General features: G+C 34.3%; 1 protein-coding gene across 1 annotated transcript; it reads left to right on the top strand.

Annotated features, from left to right (window-relative positions):
- The first annotated feature begins 1,551 nt into the window (after positions 1 to 1,551).
- Positions 1,552 to 10,768, top strand: LOC136824148 (uncharacterized). The gene is made up of 6 exons (XM_067080314.1): positions 1,552 to 1,835; positions 2,259 to 2,702; positions 5,525 to 5,887; positions 7,402 to 7,998; positions 8,364 to 8,456; positions 10,100 to 10,768. Exons 1-6 carry the CDS (start codon positions 1,751 to 1,753, stop codon positions 10,357 to 10,359), a joined length of 1,842 nt encoding a protein of 613 aa, XP_066936415.1. The 5' UTR covers positions 1,552 to 1,750; the 3' UTR covers positions 10,360 to 10,768.
- Positions 10,769 to 17,206: the final 6,438 nt, after the last annotated feature.

Here is a 17,206-nt window from a genome sequence, read left to right on the forward strand (position 1 = left end):
TTCACCGGTTCACTGAGATAGGGGTATAAATTTGGAGCAGAAACATTGCAGAAAATCAGCAGCTATCAGGGGGCTCAGGGTCAGAATTCACCGGAAATTCGGTCGTCGAAATAGTTCCTTGGTCGGCGGAATAAATAACTCGACCTCAATTTCCATGGACCGGATAACTGTTCCGACGGCCAATTTTCCACCGCTGGGATAGCTATTTCGATGGCCGAATTTCCGGCGAATTCTGACCTTGATCCCCCTTGATAAGCAGCCGTCGTGGCAAAGTGTTATCTGATATTCCGATGGCGGATTGACGGCCACCCACGCTATGTGACATACTGATTAACTCCCTGTGTTGAAAGAAATTAGCTTTAGGTTTCTCGAGAATTTTGATTTTGTAGCAAGATGGACGCTCTGCTCCATCTCATTTTCTATAGCAAAATGCTAAAAAAAAGGGTTGAGCCCCAGGCAGTTATTGTAGAGTGCTTCAGGCACCCCGATGTCCTGAAAATCTTGTAAAGTCCAATTTGCAAAAACAACCCTAATTATTAAACCCCAATGCCCTCTCATTTCCCACGAAGAAAAACCAGATTTGGGTATCTTAGCTGGAATTGTGAGATAGAATTGGAAATCACCTCCCAATTTAAAGAAGCGATTTTCCATTTCTGTTGCCATTCAGCATCTCATTTGATGGTCACTGGCTGAAAAATGTCACCGGGTCACTGATATAGGTGTATAAATCCAATTTGCAAAAACAACCCCATATAGTGATAAATTTGGGTGGAGTAAACTCTACCGCCACTTTTTCCCGTAAACTGCCTTGACGCCCTAACTCTTTCCCGCGTTTACTGGCCTCTAAACGGACGATATCATCGTCTAAACCCCATATAAACCCAAATACCCTCCAAGAAAAACAAGTTTTGGGTATCTTAGCTGGAATTGTGAAATAGAATTAGAAATCACCTCCCGATTAAAAGAATAGATTATCATCTCTGTTGCCATTTAGCACCGCATTTGATGGCCACTGGCTAAAATATTTCACCGGGTCACCGAGATAGGGGTACAAATTTGGAGGAGAATGAAGATTTTTCAGTAAAAGAGGACGAGGAAGTGGTTTGTGTTAGAATGTGTCACATTAAGTTGATTTCTGAAATATTCGAAGGACGGCCTTTCCAGAGCACAAACCGTATAAAAAGCCTTAATCTGGAAGCCTATTGTTGTAACTTTTTGTCCTTTATTCTTAATAACGATTATAAAAATCGATTTGCTCAGTTTTTGATAACGTTACCAAATATTCCTCTTGGGATTGGTTCAAAAGTTAATCACATGATCAAAAAATGAGCAAAACAAAATAATTTCTCAACGCAAGTTCGAGTTCGCAACAATAGAAAGAAACAAACAGCTTCCAGACCGGGGTTTCTTGTACGGACTTTGTTCGCATAAAGTTTATTAGAAAACAAGAATTGTAACATTGTAATGGTTGTTTACAGTTTGGTTGATTTACTGCTTAATTACCATGGTTAATTAGTTGCTCGAACAAAAGAAACGAACAAAAGAAATTATGCTGAAAAACAAAAACAGAAGAATTTTTCGAACGCAATAAACAAAAGGTTTAATTATTTCGAACATTATTCGAATGAATGAAAAAAGTCGCAAAAATGGATTAAAAAATTCTGACCGCATTGACAATGATATTTATTGACAATTGATTTATTACTTGATATTGACTAATTATTGATAACAAATATTGACCTGACGAAGAATGAAGAATACTGTTTTGATTTCGATTTTATTAGTTTTAGTTTTTGACATTGGAAGTACATCCCCTTTACCTTCCTATAAAAGAGGTAAGAGTTCTTCTCCAGTTATCTCTCCACCCCTGTCTCAATGACCAATGCCAGTAGCGTGCTGGGTTGGTCAAAACTAAAGAGGCAATTTTCGAAAGTTGGGGTTTTGGCGCCCCCTATTAATAAAACTATGTTTTTCTAAATTACGCGAGCGAAGCTATGACAAGAAATTTAGAGTATTTCTTCTCTTTTTGGTTGAAAACCGCTAATTCTAAAGTGTAACAACGCGAAGGAGCTCCAAAACTATTATTCAGAGGCACCTTTTTGTACCTCTTGTCTTTCACCCCTCCCCCCCAAAAAAGTCGGCCGCTAAGGGGGGGGGGCAATTGCTTAATGTAGATGTAAAATAATTTTCACAAACCAATGCTAAACTAACGACATGGCCATGAAATATGATATCGAAATATTAATCCTCTCTTTCAGAATTTTACAATCCACATAGCATCACAGTATGTCGAGGACAGATGAGATCTATCGCTTGTCCCAATCTTGAACTCATCCATATTTTCAACGCGTTTTATGGTAAACTAAACGGTCATGACTGCAACACAGCCGTTACCAACCGCCGAGATGATATCCCGACCTGCATAACCAAGAACTCGCCAAACTTGATCAAAGAGACGTGTCACGGCCAGCAATCGTGCGACTTATACGCGGAAGACGCTCTTTATGATAACCCGTGTCCCAGCGTCGAAAAATACCTTTACGTTTCTTTTACATGTCAAGGCAAATCACAACTCAATACTAAGCTGCAGGATATGTCAAAACAAAACAATATAGTTAATTCATTCTTTGATGCACCTACGACTGGACCTCAACAGCCATTACCGTCGTTGGCAAAACCGGGACTCACTCAACAAAGACAAGGTAAGGCGAACTTACATTTTATTTAGAAACATTGACGAAAATTTCAATAACAGAAATTGTCGTCTATGTCTTTCTTATTTTCGCCCAAGTCTGAATTATTCTACAGAAAGGTGATCTGATAAGCAATTTGTCGACTATTAATAAAATTCTAAAACCAAAGAAAACACTCATATTTTCAGCAGTATATCGCCCAAAATAAAGTTATTTTACACATTTACAGTCGAAAAAGTCACAAATTTTTCAAAATTTATCACCAAAGCCAGTTATATCTTAAAAATTATCTCAAAAATCCACTCAACAGAAACTTTTCCTGTGCTCTGCACTAAAACTAAGATTTTCAAAATATCTCTTTATGGAGGAACTTTTTGACTTATTATGTATATCTCTAATAGATTAAAATAATGTTATTAGCCACGTCAATCTGCTCACTATGACAAAACACTTAGTGTTTCAAAAATAAATAATTTCAAAATAAACACTCCACAAATTATTTGGGGAGGAGCAGAGCAATTTCCAAAACAAAACATTCCAATTTAGCTTCAAATACATAAGTATATAAGGATTTCAGGCTGAAACCAGACAAAAATCAACCAGTGATAGTGACATTTTTGTCAACCTCATCCCCGTGTATCCCAGGCTTTATCTATGATACTGATAGACGCCAGAGAATATTATCTGGCGCTATCAGTAAGCATTAAAAAGCCGATAATACACAGGGAAGGAGGCTGATTACATGTTTAATCCGTTTAAAATCTCTTAACTGAAATCAAAAACATTAAGTTTGATAAATTGGTTAATATTAACAGGAAGTGAACTACCTATCATTGGTATTTAAGTCATGCTTTACACGCTTTGTTTTTATAAGAATATACTTTATAAAAATATCCATGATGAAATTGGAAAAAAAATTAAGAATATGCTAAAGAATAACACCATCATGGATTTTGGCAACTAAACCTAAGAATGCAATTTCATAGAGCATTTTACTTGTAAATTGCCAATTATCTTCCAGCAGTGCTTAAAAATTGGGACAAGCTGGAGTTTTTATAAGCTCTTATTTGATTTGGTTGGTCGTTAACCAGTAATAAAACAATTTTGTTACTTTTTCTAAAGAACGCGTCATCTTTATTACTTCAAATGACCAATTAGTGAAGTATCTTATAAAACCTCCAGCTCATCCCTAAAAATTCCCCAAAAATACCATATCTTTGCTCGAGGTCTGTATTACATGCTAGGTTTAGGCTGGGTTTGATCCTAACCTTAGAATGTACCATAAGAATATTCTATTATCAAGAAAAGTTATCTTTCAATCCATAAAACAAAATTTTATATTTTTTAGTTTTGTTTGACGGATTGAAAGCCCGATTGAAAGATAACTTTTACTCTCTGGTTACCCATCGAGCACTCTGACGATTTGTCTAACCTTGATTAAAAATATTTTAGGATGATTTTTCCCAAATAGTTAAGAATATTCATCATGAAATAAAAAAAAAACACCATTCTTATAAAAAAAGCGTGTGTTACCTATTGCAGCTTTGCTATTTTGATCATTACTTTTTATGTAGCTTTCCAGTCGATTTTCCGGTGACCTGATGTGTTAAATACAAATTTAAATCGATTATCGTAGCGTCTATAGTTGGTTGGTACAAGTATAGAAAAATCAATTTCGTTTCATAAAATGTTAAGTCTTAATTTGTCCTAGCAATTATAACACCCAGTATAATTTTAGCATCTTATCTCTTCATTTTCATTAATTTTTCTAAGTACTCTAAGGTCCCGAATAAACTTCTCACCAGTAATTAATTTTTGAAGATTTCTCGGAATCCCCTTTCTTATTAAGACCACGCCCCCTATTATTTATTTTTGAAAATATTTTCAGCTATCAAAATCTGAATTACTGTATGTAAAAAGCAATATGTAATTATCCTATTATGGGGTTTTTAGAGATACAATTTCCGATCTCCCCCAGAATTAGGTCCCCCTGTGTGTTATATTCCTTTTATTTGCCTTCCTACTATCCGGGACCTTAGAGTACTCCAGAGCCTCAAATTGACGATATTGACTCTCGTTTTTAACATTTAGTGTTTATAAAAAATAGGTTTTCGAACTTTTAACGTCCGCTAAAACACTTCCAACAAAATGAAATTGCATAATGCGGGTCAAACTTAATAACACTTTAGACTAGTCTGTTGTTTAGAAATCCCCTGCCTCATTTATTTTTCAAAAAAAGCTTCCAATTCGAAGACCCATATATTGAGGTCCGTACGATCTTCAAATATAGCAAACTAACATTTTTTCATTTTATCAAATAAATCCAACTTTTATAACGGTTCAATATTTTTCTAGGGATAGCAGTCTTCTGAATGAAAGTGAATAAAATCACTGTGTTGTCGAATATTGGTCATAAGTTTTATAATGTTAAGGTTAATTTAAAGTCTCTTTCACCAAGGCTTATTTTACAGTGTATTCAATATCAAGTGAAACTCTAGCTATCTGAGGAATTATTGATCTGACCTCAAAGGATAAAGGCCAGTCTCCACTTTCGCGCGACATGAGCAATTAACTTTTTGACGTTTTTTGTAAGGTCATTGGTCGGTTAAAAAATGAAGCAAAAAAAATTGAAAAAAGTAGAATTTCCTTCAACTTTTTTTTTGTTCACGCGAAACTTTTTTATGACGTAATCTTTTTTTCAGGCAAAAAAGGTTAGGAAAAAAACTGTCGCCCATTTCTCGCAAAAGTGGAGACCAACCTTAATGAGTCATAAAATTTGATATTTTTCCTTGCAATTTTGTTTTTTGTAACTTTTTCTTTTGTCTTCACAGAAATGACACCTTCCCCGATTAATCTTAAAACCGAATACATTTGCACCGGACAATCACGAAACATTTTCTGTCCAGAACTACAATTACTGAAAATCAAGACCGCATTTTACGGTAAACAAAAATACCGAGATTGCTCCGGTCAATATATCAGCCGAGATCAAGCACAAACATGTTATTCGCCGGACGCTTTCAACTCTATCAAAGGCATGTGTGAAGGACAGCAGTCATGTGACCTCATAGCAGACCCAGACCTCTATGGCAAATCCACGTGTTCATCCTGGCAGCCTCAATACTTGAAGGTTTCTTACTTGTGCGGTGGCAAATCTGACTTGACACAAAAATTACGGAATATGAATCAGATAGGTAAGTCATTGACTACTCAGGGTCTTAATCAGGATTTGATCTTTTCTTAATCACGAATAGGTCCGTGAGTTTCGAATCTAGGTTTGCGAGGTGACAGGTATGTCCGAGCCAAAAATCAAAAATGGTCCCTTAGAGAGAGGAAAAATTGGCATTTTTGGGATCCTAAAAGAGAGACTTTTCTCAAAAATGTTATCAATTTTCACTTGAATTTTGTACAAATTTTGGAAAATCAAGACCCTTTTGTTCGGCTAAAGCTTCAGATGCATCCAGCTGGACTTAGAATTTTTTTCAAGTTGAATAGTGACCAAAAGGGATCTCGAACCGGGAACCTATAGGTTCCGAAACCAATACCCTATCCACTAGGCCAAACCGGCTGCCGAAAATTCGTTATTTAGGGTTACTTATACGAAGGTCTTAGTACTATATAGTAATAAGTCTGACTGACGAGTTAGGCTAACTGTTATGATCGCCATTACTCCGAAGAAGCCACCACACGTGTGCACCGCCGGGTGGGTGCACCGCCGGCCGGGTGAGGGGTTAGGGATGTGCACCAAGGTGACTTCACTTCAAATATCGCAAATAATACCGAAAACTAAAGAAAATCATTTCATTTTTGGATAGATATGAAGGAATAATAGGCTAATAAAAAGTAAATTTGGCTGGCGAATGTTTTATGTGCCTTCTTTCTAATATTGATAGTCATAATTATACTACAGAAAAAAAATGGAGACATTATTTGGTTTGTTTAGAAAAAAATGAAACTAGACATTGAAATTTATTCTAATGGGAGCTACCAAATCGATCGTTAATACCTTAAACGCTACCATTTTCAATTTAGCATGAATAAATTGATAAGGAAAGCTAACGTTTTATATAAAGAAATGCTCAAAATATAATCATTTATTTGCGAGTTGTATCAAAAATATTAATATTGAATCAGTTTTGAGCGTGCGAAAATCGAATGTCTGTAAAATCGAAGCTCATCTTCTGCATTTTTTTTTTTGCTTCGAATGTTTCTGAAACATTTAGTTTGAGGTGTGCTGAGAGAAATTAGTGCGGCTTCAAGATAAAACTGAAAGAAGATTTTTTTGAATGTTCGCGAAACAAAATGGCGTGTGGTTGTAGATTATTGCTGATTTCAACAATCGTAATTCTTGCAGAATGGTGCAAAGCTTTCCCAGGTTATTTGAAAGATTTTTTCTGAGCCTATTAAAAAGAGTGCTTCATCTTGTTAGCTAGACCGAAGGATAGAGAGAGCTCAAAGCTATAGGATCTCTTTTTATAATCCTGTCTCAGTGAACAGAATTTGCAATCTTATCGGCAATCTTATTTTAATTGTATTTCCAGATAGAACTCTACAGATCTATGATGCAGATATGTCTTACGAAATGTTGACTGGATCAGTAATCAGTTTAAGTTTTTATCGATTAAGGGCTTGCCAAAACCAATATTTTATTTTATATTTTATAACCAGTAATTTTTTTCGACCTCTAATCTTTTCAAAAATATTTCAGCCTCGAGATTCATTGGAACACCAAATAATCAAAACTATGTTCGATCACAATTCCCTAGAATGCCTTCAGAAGACAAATATTACAACAATTGGAAAAAATGGGCAAATTCTGAAGAAATAACACAATGGCAGCGTTCAGCCGTACCATACGGAGGACAAATGGAAGACACCAAAAGATTCTCCATGCAAATACCGTTAAATGATTTAAGAACTTTATACGGCTCGTATGATTTAGTACAAGCTGCAGAAAAAAAAGCAGCTATTGTTCAGCCAATATATCAAGGTCAATCTCCATTACAAGCATACATTCAACAGCCTTCATATCCAAGTGTGATGACATTCATACCGAATATGGCATTCCAAAAAGCTGACCAAAGAGGTGATATCATTCAACCAGAGATTCGACAACAGTTATCACTACCTCCACCTAATATCCCTTACGATCCAACCGTTTTGGGAATACCACAGAATCCAACTCAATCTTGCCAAGGATGCAATGGTGATTGCAGTAATTACCTTTGTTATGGATGTGGTGGTTGTCCAGCTGATGGAACACAGAAACCACATTATATGTATCCCTACCAAAAACAGGATTCAGGTAATTCTGAGGTCATGTTCGCACGTAATGGTTCCGTTTGATCCGTAACTAAATGAGCCATTCTATTGGTTAGAAGTGGCGTAAAACTTGAATGTAACCAATAGAATGGCTTCATTTCGTTTCGGATGAAAGGGAACCGTAGCGTGTGAGCGTGGTCTAAATTTCAATTTTCAATCTCTTACCCAGAGCCATTTTTGCCAAAATAGGATTTTACTGGTGAAGGTGTTACAGCCTTTCGTGGGTGCCGTCAAGATTTTTGGCTTTTGCTTAGTCAGTCTATGTTCTTTTTGTCTGTTATAGTAAAAATCCGCTTTTATCACTAACTTATTTACTAGTTCTCAGTTATTTTTTTTATTTTTTTCCAGGCTATCATGATGCTTTTGAAAGTCATGCAATGGATTTATCTGGACTAATCATATCTCCAGTTCCTCCATTACCGAAACGTATGCAACCAAAAGGTATTTATTATGATAGAAATTAAGGTTTTAGGATAGGATAGGTTTTTCGAATTGCGCATATCGGTAAATTATTTGCCACATTCATTGCATTTAATCCAAAAACACTAATCTTTTTTGCAGTGACTCATTCATCCTCTCGGTAAAGCATTTACCACGCCCATTACATTAACTCTAAAACCACCTCTACCTTTTTTGCATTGGCTCGTTCATTCGTCTTCTCAAAATATTTACCACACACATTACACATTACATTCGAATTAGGATTGACCCTCTAGTATTTTTTTAGTTCATTATCCTCTAGCTAAAGCATTTACCACATCCATAACATTCGATTTAAGATTACCCTCTAGATCTTTTCGTGTTGTTTCATCATCCTGATCATCAAAGTATTTGCCACACCTTTACATTTAATTTAAAAAATAACCTGTAGTTTATGCATTGACTCGTTCGTCCTCTCATCAAAGCATTTACCAAACACTTTGCATTCGATTTGAGATAACCCTCTAGATATTTTTTGTATTGGTTCATCATCCTTTAAGCAAAGCATTTACCACGTACAATACATTTTCTTTGAGATTACACTCTAGTTTTTTTGTATTGTGTTCATCAAGGTATCTACCACAGCCATTATATTCGATCTAAGATAACTAACATAGGCGAAGCGAGATACCCTGCAAAATTTATGAGGGAGTGCAGACGTTTATGACATATTCATTATCTTTTGATAAAACAAAGACAATAATTACAGTGTCGTAAAAACCACTCTCATCCATAGATTTTGCAGGGTATCTCGCTAAGCCTATGGGTAACCTCCTACCTATTTCGCAATGACTCGTTCATCCTCTCATCAAAGCATTTACCACACACATTAGATTCGATTTGAGATTACCCTTTAGCTGTTTCTATGTTCGTTTATTCTCCTTCACAAAACATTTACCACACACATGCGTTTTTACATTCGATTTGAGATTACCCTCTCGCTTTCGGTTTGTCGCTCTGGTCTTTTCTTCTATTTCAACAATTTTTCTATTCGAGCTTTCAGGATCGGTTCTATTTGAAACCTACCTTAATGGATACTGTAGATTCGTTAGGGTGAAGCACTTACCATGAACATTACATTTAAATTGAAAAATTTTGCATCATCTTGTAAATAATTGTAAAACTGAAGCATCTGTTATTTAAGATGAATTTTGCATCACTTGTAAAATATTTCAACACGTCGTGTAAAGATTTTCACCTCTAAGAATCAGTTAGATTGAAAGTTTGACATCTAACACATACGATAAATTCACTATACACGTTTTTTTTATAAGAACATCCAAAATTTTGGAAGCCTTCGTCAGATTTAACATTTTGAGTTTTAAGCTTAAAAATGTTCTCAGCATGTCCTTATTTTGATCATTTTGTGAATATTTTTGTCCATTTTCCTAAGAAGAAGGGTGTTTTTGAGACCACAAAGCCTTAAAATGTTCTTAACTTGTTTTTAACATTTTGGCCATCGAAGCATTATGTTCTTATATAAAAAGTATATGCAAAAAAAAAGAAACCTTTAAAAATCCTTTCTCCATTGTAAAGAGGAACTTATCTTAAATCAGTTAAGTTAAAACCCTTCTAATTCCACCGTATTTTTTTCCCTTTCACAGGCAAACCACGACCAGGGAAATCGAACACTCCTGAAGATGATGACGATAATGATGATGATAACGATGACGATGAGGACGAAAACGAAAGTGAAAGTGACTCCGACGATAACGACAATGACGATGACGACACAGTCGATGATGAGTCGGCTGCCGATAATGTAACTGAAAATCAAACAATGAACAATTCCTCTTCTTCAAAATTGAAGAAAATGAAGAAAACAAATAAATCGAAACAAAGACATAAAAAAAAGAACCGCTAGTTTGTTATAGGAATTGAAATCTAGATTAATATTAGATCTTCTTCAAAGTAGCACGGTGGTATGAGGTGGAACCCCAAGGCGATACTCTAATTACTTTAATGTTGTCCACACAATGTTCAAGCTACAAATTGGTGAAAGCTCCAAGAATGGTAACACACAAAACTTTATACAATTTTTGACAACCGTTGTTTTTCTGACAACCGATGCTTCAAATTACCTTAGAGAAGATTCATACGAAACTATAGTAACTAACTAGGACACTTGAAGATTGATTGAGTGAGTATGTTTTGTAGAAATAATATCAGAAGTAAAAACCCTTTTAAAATATTTTAAAAAGTATTATTTGAAAAGGTATAACGAAATGTACAGTTATAATTTATGGACAAAGAAAATTTAAAAATCTGTGAAAGTCTTCTCATTTTCTTGACTTATAACTTTTGGAAATTTTTGCCAGAAGAAGTACTTTCACTAACAAAATCTAGTCATAGATCAATTTTTTTCTTTAAATTTACTGCATAGATGATATTTTTGTTACCTATGTATCTACTCTACCAAAATCTTTGGAGGTTTACCGTGATATATCTTGGACTTTCTTTGAAATACAAGCGATATTCTCAAAAGTTGTCATACACCATGAACATATAAACGACTGGACATCCATCTCCTTTGTATTTTTGAAGATAACACTGCTAGCTTCGTTGCCGCCTCGTTAAAATCATCAAATGAAACAATAAATTCTGATGGTATACCTCTTGGGAATACCTTGCTAACAACGTCAAAATTTCGACAAAAGTCTTTGTTGTTCTACTTTTCTCAAGTCTTTTATCTATATCATAACAAAGATAACAGAGGCAAAATCATCGTCAGCTTGTCAAAACTCCGACTAATATTTCCAAATTTTGACTTAAAAGTGTCTAATAATTTTAGAGAGTGTCACATTCTAATTTCGATATTCTTATGACACAGGCACTCAACTTTGGCAAGCTATTTTTTTCAAGTCATAAAAAAAATTATTGGAGTGACAAAAGGGATTCAAAAGTATACACGCAGTTGAAATTCTGCATTTCAGAGTTGAAAATGTTGATAAAATATATTGCAAACTCGTGAAAAAATTTGAAAATAAACTTTTTGTGCATTAGGAGTAATGTTCAAGCTCTATCAATCATTTTACCTAAACAATTCAAAGAAATAAAATTACGACGGAATATTGTCGGATTTTTTATAGCAATTTTGAAATACAGGCGGCAACGAAGCTCGCTTCAAAGAGACAATAAAAGATGGATGTCCAGTTGTTTATATGTTCATGGTCTCGTACAAATAGACCTTTTATAAGTTACGTCACGAACATCACTTGCCTCGTATTCAATCAATTACCATGATGATCGTATCCCTTGAGACATCAAATGATTTTTTATGAATAAAAAGTAATTGCTATAAAATCCGCTAGGAGCTAATCACCATGGCAATAATTTCAAAACGAGGCAAATGGTGCTCGGACGTAATTTATGAAAAGGTCTATTGTCATAGAAACCTTTCTTCTCCGATCAATCAATGATGAATTTAAAAAAGTTATTTTTGGTTGAAAGATTGGAAAATAAACGCCATGACTTTTAATTCTCAATGAGTCGGAAGTTTTGGATCATGATCATTAAGCAGAGCGATCGACTTTTTTTAGAATTGGTTGCTATAAAAACTGACCTTTATATACCCTAGACCTAGACCAAGCTATAGAGTAGTACCCTAATAGTAGCCCTACTTGAGATCGGTCAATTAGGGTACCACTTTTAATAAAACTCCGATTAACGGTTTTGCTTAGCCGGAATCGAAAAACCCAGCGTATAAGATCATTAACCAGATATCGACTTTAGAATTATAAAAATGACCAGTCATCGCTTGTAATAAACTTCCCACACAAAGTATTTTTTGGTTAAGCATTAGGGCTAATCTCCGACTGTCTACGTGACAAGGAAATTTGATGTAAGTAAAGAAATAAAAACGAATCCATAATCTCTCTTTAAGTATCAATTCGGGAAGGACTTAATTTTTGATGTTGGTCATTATAATGTCAGAAGTGACTTGTTAAAATAATATTACTATGGCAAATTATCTAATAGGCGCTTAAGTTTAAAATTTGTACTTTTCAATTCTATAATTTTGCTTTAATTTGCCGGAATCTCCTCAGGTACTATTATTTGAAGAGGGAGGCATGTTCGATCCAGGATAGTAATACTTTCTCACAAGCAATTTATCTACTCCTTGATATCACAGGTGTCATGTTTGTGGTAATTTATTTTCAATGTCAATGACTTTCTTGAAATACTCGTGGATGTTATAAGACATTTTCCAATGTCAAGAGTGTGGAAAACATTTTCAATGCCATGAGTGTGGTATAACGTTTTCAATGTGCGGAGTGTGGTAAACCAATTCTCTTAATGGAAAAATCATTTGAATCTCGAGATTATGTTAAACAAACATTCTCATTTGATAATGTACCAGGAAAGAAAAATATCAACGTTAATGCAAAAATTGGTGTCAGTATTTCTATAGCTTTTGTTAAGAATTACGACTATACAGGGATTTTAATGATGGTCTAATATCGATTAATTTGTTTTTGATGACTCTTCATTCAATTTTTAAAAATTGAAAACGAAATTTGTCAAAGAATACAATGAAGTCTTATTATGATATAAGTGAGTAATTAAGACCTTGTTTCCTTGAAGAATTACCACATTCTCGTCAGTTTCAGAAATAGACCTTATCGGAGTTTTTGATTTTTCTTAAAAAGCGATGCATTGTGGGATTGTTTCCAGTGTATTACAATAGAATTCCCTCGAAGAATTCCTAAGAGATTTCTATTGTAATACACTCGAAACATTCCACAATGCATCGCTTTTTAGAAAAATCAAAACTCCGATAAGGTATATTTCAGAAAGATTTTTTTTTTGCATTCTCATTCGTGACACCTACACAATAGAAAAATACACGGATATACATGATTAATTAGACGTTCGTTAGATTAGATTTTTATTACCAGAAAAAAATAATTCCAAGTTAATCTTTCTACCTACGCCATATGACCATTTTAACATACTTGTATTTCTTAAATAAATACACGTCAATTATAAACAAAACCGTTGTAATGAGTTATGGGCACTTGATAAGCTTTAATGTTCCTTAATAGTTTTTAAAATTTCCGTTGTTAAAATTGATATGATGACTTTGTAATGAGGTCATTTTTTGGACTGAGATGGATCAATCTCTGGTTTGGTGTAAAGCCATTTACACTAAAGTATCAAAATAGCTTTCATCTGAGTCACAGTTCTATTTTGTTTTAGAATAAAACTTCTATGTAGTCTTAAAAATATAGTCTATATAATATAGTCTAAATATATTATATTTTTAGTAGGCTGGATACAGCGACAATCATATGAAATAGTTGAATCCTCAATGGGCAAAGACAATTGACAGGACTGTAACGCCCTAAAACGAACTTCGCACATGCATGCTTAAAAATATAGTTAAATTTTGATTAACGGAATGAATGGAAGATGACAAAAATTACCATAAGAGAGTTCACCAGGAAAGATCTCTCTTTTTAACTTTTTCTATTTCATTTATACAAATATCATGCCAAATATACAACAATATAACAACTTTCATTCAGTCAATTAATGTAGTTTTATGCTACGCATTCACTTTGAAAAAGGTTATCAAAATAATGGGAACTTTTTTAGGCTTTCTATGTCCAGAAGGATCAATTGGACAACCTACGATTATTATACATGGTGCTAATTAATATTCACGCCATTCCAGGTAAATTTTGCGAAAATTTCCTCCCCGGTGGGAAAAATGTCATACAATTTCAGCCACACTGGAAAATTGACTTTTCATCCCCATTTCAAATTCAATGGAAAATTGCACTCTAAAACCATCCCTAAGAACTGTAGATGTCAACATAGATGTATAACAATGATTTTTATCCCCAATGGGATTTCGATAAAAATCTTCATCGCAACTGTGGGAAGAAGTTCCACCGGAGCTGTGAGACAGAGAGCTGTAAAACTGGATGAGAGTTTGTCTCTGTTTGGAATCTCTTTTTTGTAACCAAATATTACTCCATAGATAGGAAGGACTGCCCATTCAATTAGAAATCAATTGATTTTAATGGACAAATACCTTGCAAAATTTTAATGAATCAGGAAATACAATGCAATTTGAATTGTCTATACTGTGTGGGATTTTGGTGATGACATATAGCCAATAATATTGACGCTTGAAAAATTAAAATTCGATTATTGAGGTCATAAGGAAAAACTTTTATCTATTGAAAAGGTGGGTAGTGTTTGCCATTAATTTGCCAAAAAAATGATTTGTGAAAAAGATATTAAGACTTCGTTTGGGTAATTTTAAGTAGCTTTCAAACCTACGCTATGTGTACTTTGAACTGGACATCGGAAAGACATTATTTAGTTTAAGGTAGGCCATAATCACCTCCAAAAAAGCACGTAGAAAATGGGTTCAAGGTGGTTCAACGAAAATTGTGTGATAAAACTGTACAAATTTATTGATTCCTGTATTTTCCGAAAGTTATAAAATTTCGACAACATCGAGATTGTAGGAGAATCTTTGTGAATGTGTGAGGAATGTGGTAATGTATTATTATACTCTCTTCCTAACACCCTATTTTAAGACTGAATTAAATATTTTCAAAATAGTTTCGGCCACGAGGTCTAATTACAGGAACATTTTTCTGGTCACTAATGTAAATATTATGAAGTCTATTGCAGACAGAATGGGTTTAGGTAATGAGATCAAGTCTCTATTTGAATTATCCATTTTGCATGTATTTCCTTGTAAAAATCTCTTTTTAATTGCTCTTAAATTCTTTATTACGTATGGGCAGGGAAAAAATAAGGGCATTTTGAAAATATGTTTTGCATTGGATTTCGGCATTGTGTGTGTAGTGCACAGTGGCAATTATCGAAGCCGCAGGCCACCAGCGAACTAAATGAAGCGGCTGCGGTAAGAATAAATCAAATTATTTATTATGGTGACACAACTCTTTGACATACATAGGCGGTTTTAGACGTTATCGAACTTATCAGATGAAGAGATTTGTAATTGTAATTTCGTTGTTTTTAACAAGCGTTGCACTCCTTCGCATGTTTCCGACGTACTTGCTTTATTGTCTTAAATCCGCAACTGCCCATATAAAGGGGTGAGAGGAATCATTGATGAATTACAAAATTTACTTTCTACGTTTCGTAAACTTACAAACCTCCATGTCAATTTATTCTTGTGGGGACTTCATAACTCAGAACTCTATATCTCGAATACCTAGCTAACCTTTGTATACACCATAAAATTGTGTAAATGTAGTCTGGCTTAAGCAGGCGAAAACACAAAGAAAACTTCAAAACCCTTACTTTATGTATTAGCGTTGGTAGGTCTCCATATATATATTTCCGTTTGAAGGATTATACACCACGTATATATTTCCTTGAAGAAGATAAAACACCAAGGCGTCTAGGTGTGGCAGTACATCGCCAATTATGCGGGTACTTTCATCATTTCCGAAAGTGAAAAAAAAGATTAGTAATTGAGGAGGTCATTAACCTTTCAACATTTGGTTACTATTTGGAATTCACCATGATAAACTTTTAATTATTACATTTGTCACGTGTCATATGCATTTTTTATAAGAACATTCAAAAGATTTGAAACCATCAGATGATCTTAATGTTTTCAAACTACTATTTTTGAGCAAATTCTTGAATAAATTGGGTGTTTTAGAGTCTGCAAACCCTAATTAATTTTCTTAACTAATTCATAATACCCGGTAAGGAATAAATCCTTGTACCCTCATGAGATATTTTAACGTTTATATCTGCAAGACTGTCTCCAAGAATATAGAGCCTTTGGTACAAATTTACTACACGTTTTTTTATAAGAACAAACTATATAAGAACACAAGGCTTCAGTGGCCAAAATCTTAAGAACAAGTTAATAAGATTTTAAGGCTTTGTGGGCTCTAAAACGACACCTGTTTTCTTAGGAAAATAGACAAAAATACCCAAAAAATGCTGAAAATAAGAACATGTTAAGAACACTTTTAGGCTTTTAGGCTTGAAACTAGAAAAGTTATAAACATCTGAAGGCTTCAAAACTTTTGAATGTTCTTATATAAAAAACGTGTACTCTTAAAAACGTTGATTAATTTGTTTAGATCTGATATAGCTTTATTGATACAGACGAAAATATTATCTTAGGGCCTTTTTTATTATCTAAAAATAAATTGAATTATTTCTCTCATTAAATTCTACCAGTTTCAAAATAAAGACTAGGGAGAGTAATTTATCTTGTTTATTTGAAAAAACTATACGTATATTATTTTCAATAACATGAAAATTGTTATGACAACTAAATCTTGATTCGATTGCGCAATCACCGCAGTGGTTATTCAGGGGGTTAACTTTTTGTGGTACAACATATTCAATGTCAGGAGTGTGACACAACATTTTCAAAGTCAGGAGTGTGGTACAACATTTTCAATGTCAGGAGTGTGGCAGAACATTTTCAATGTCAGGAGTGTGACACAACATTTTCAAAGTCAGGAGTGTGGTACAACATTTTCAATGTCAGGAGTGTGGCAGAACATATCAATGTCAGTGTGGTAAAACATTTTCAATGTCAAGAGTGTGACACAACATTTTCAATGTCAGGAGTGTGACACAACATTTTCAAAGTCAGGAGTGTGGTACAACATTTTCAATGTCAGGAGTGTGGCAGAACATTTTCAATGTCAGTGTGGTAAAACATTTTCAATTTCAAGAGTGTGGTACAACAT

Source organism: Clytia hemisphaerica, unplaced genomic scaffold (genome assembly GCF_902728285.1).
Source record: "Clytia hemisphaerica strain Z4C2 unplaced genomic scaffold, Clytia hemisphaerica genome assembly, whole genome shotgun sequence".
NCBI lineage: Eukaryota > Metazoa > Cnidaria > Hydrozoa > Leptothecata > Clytiidae > Clytia > Clytia hemisphaerica.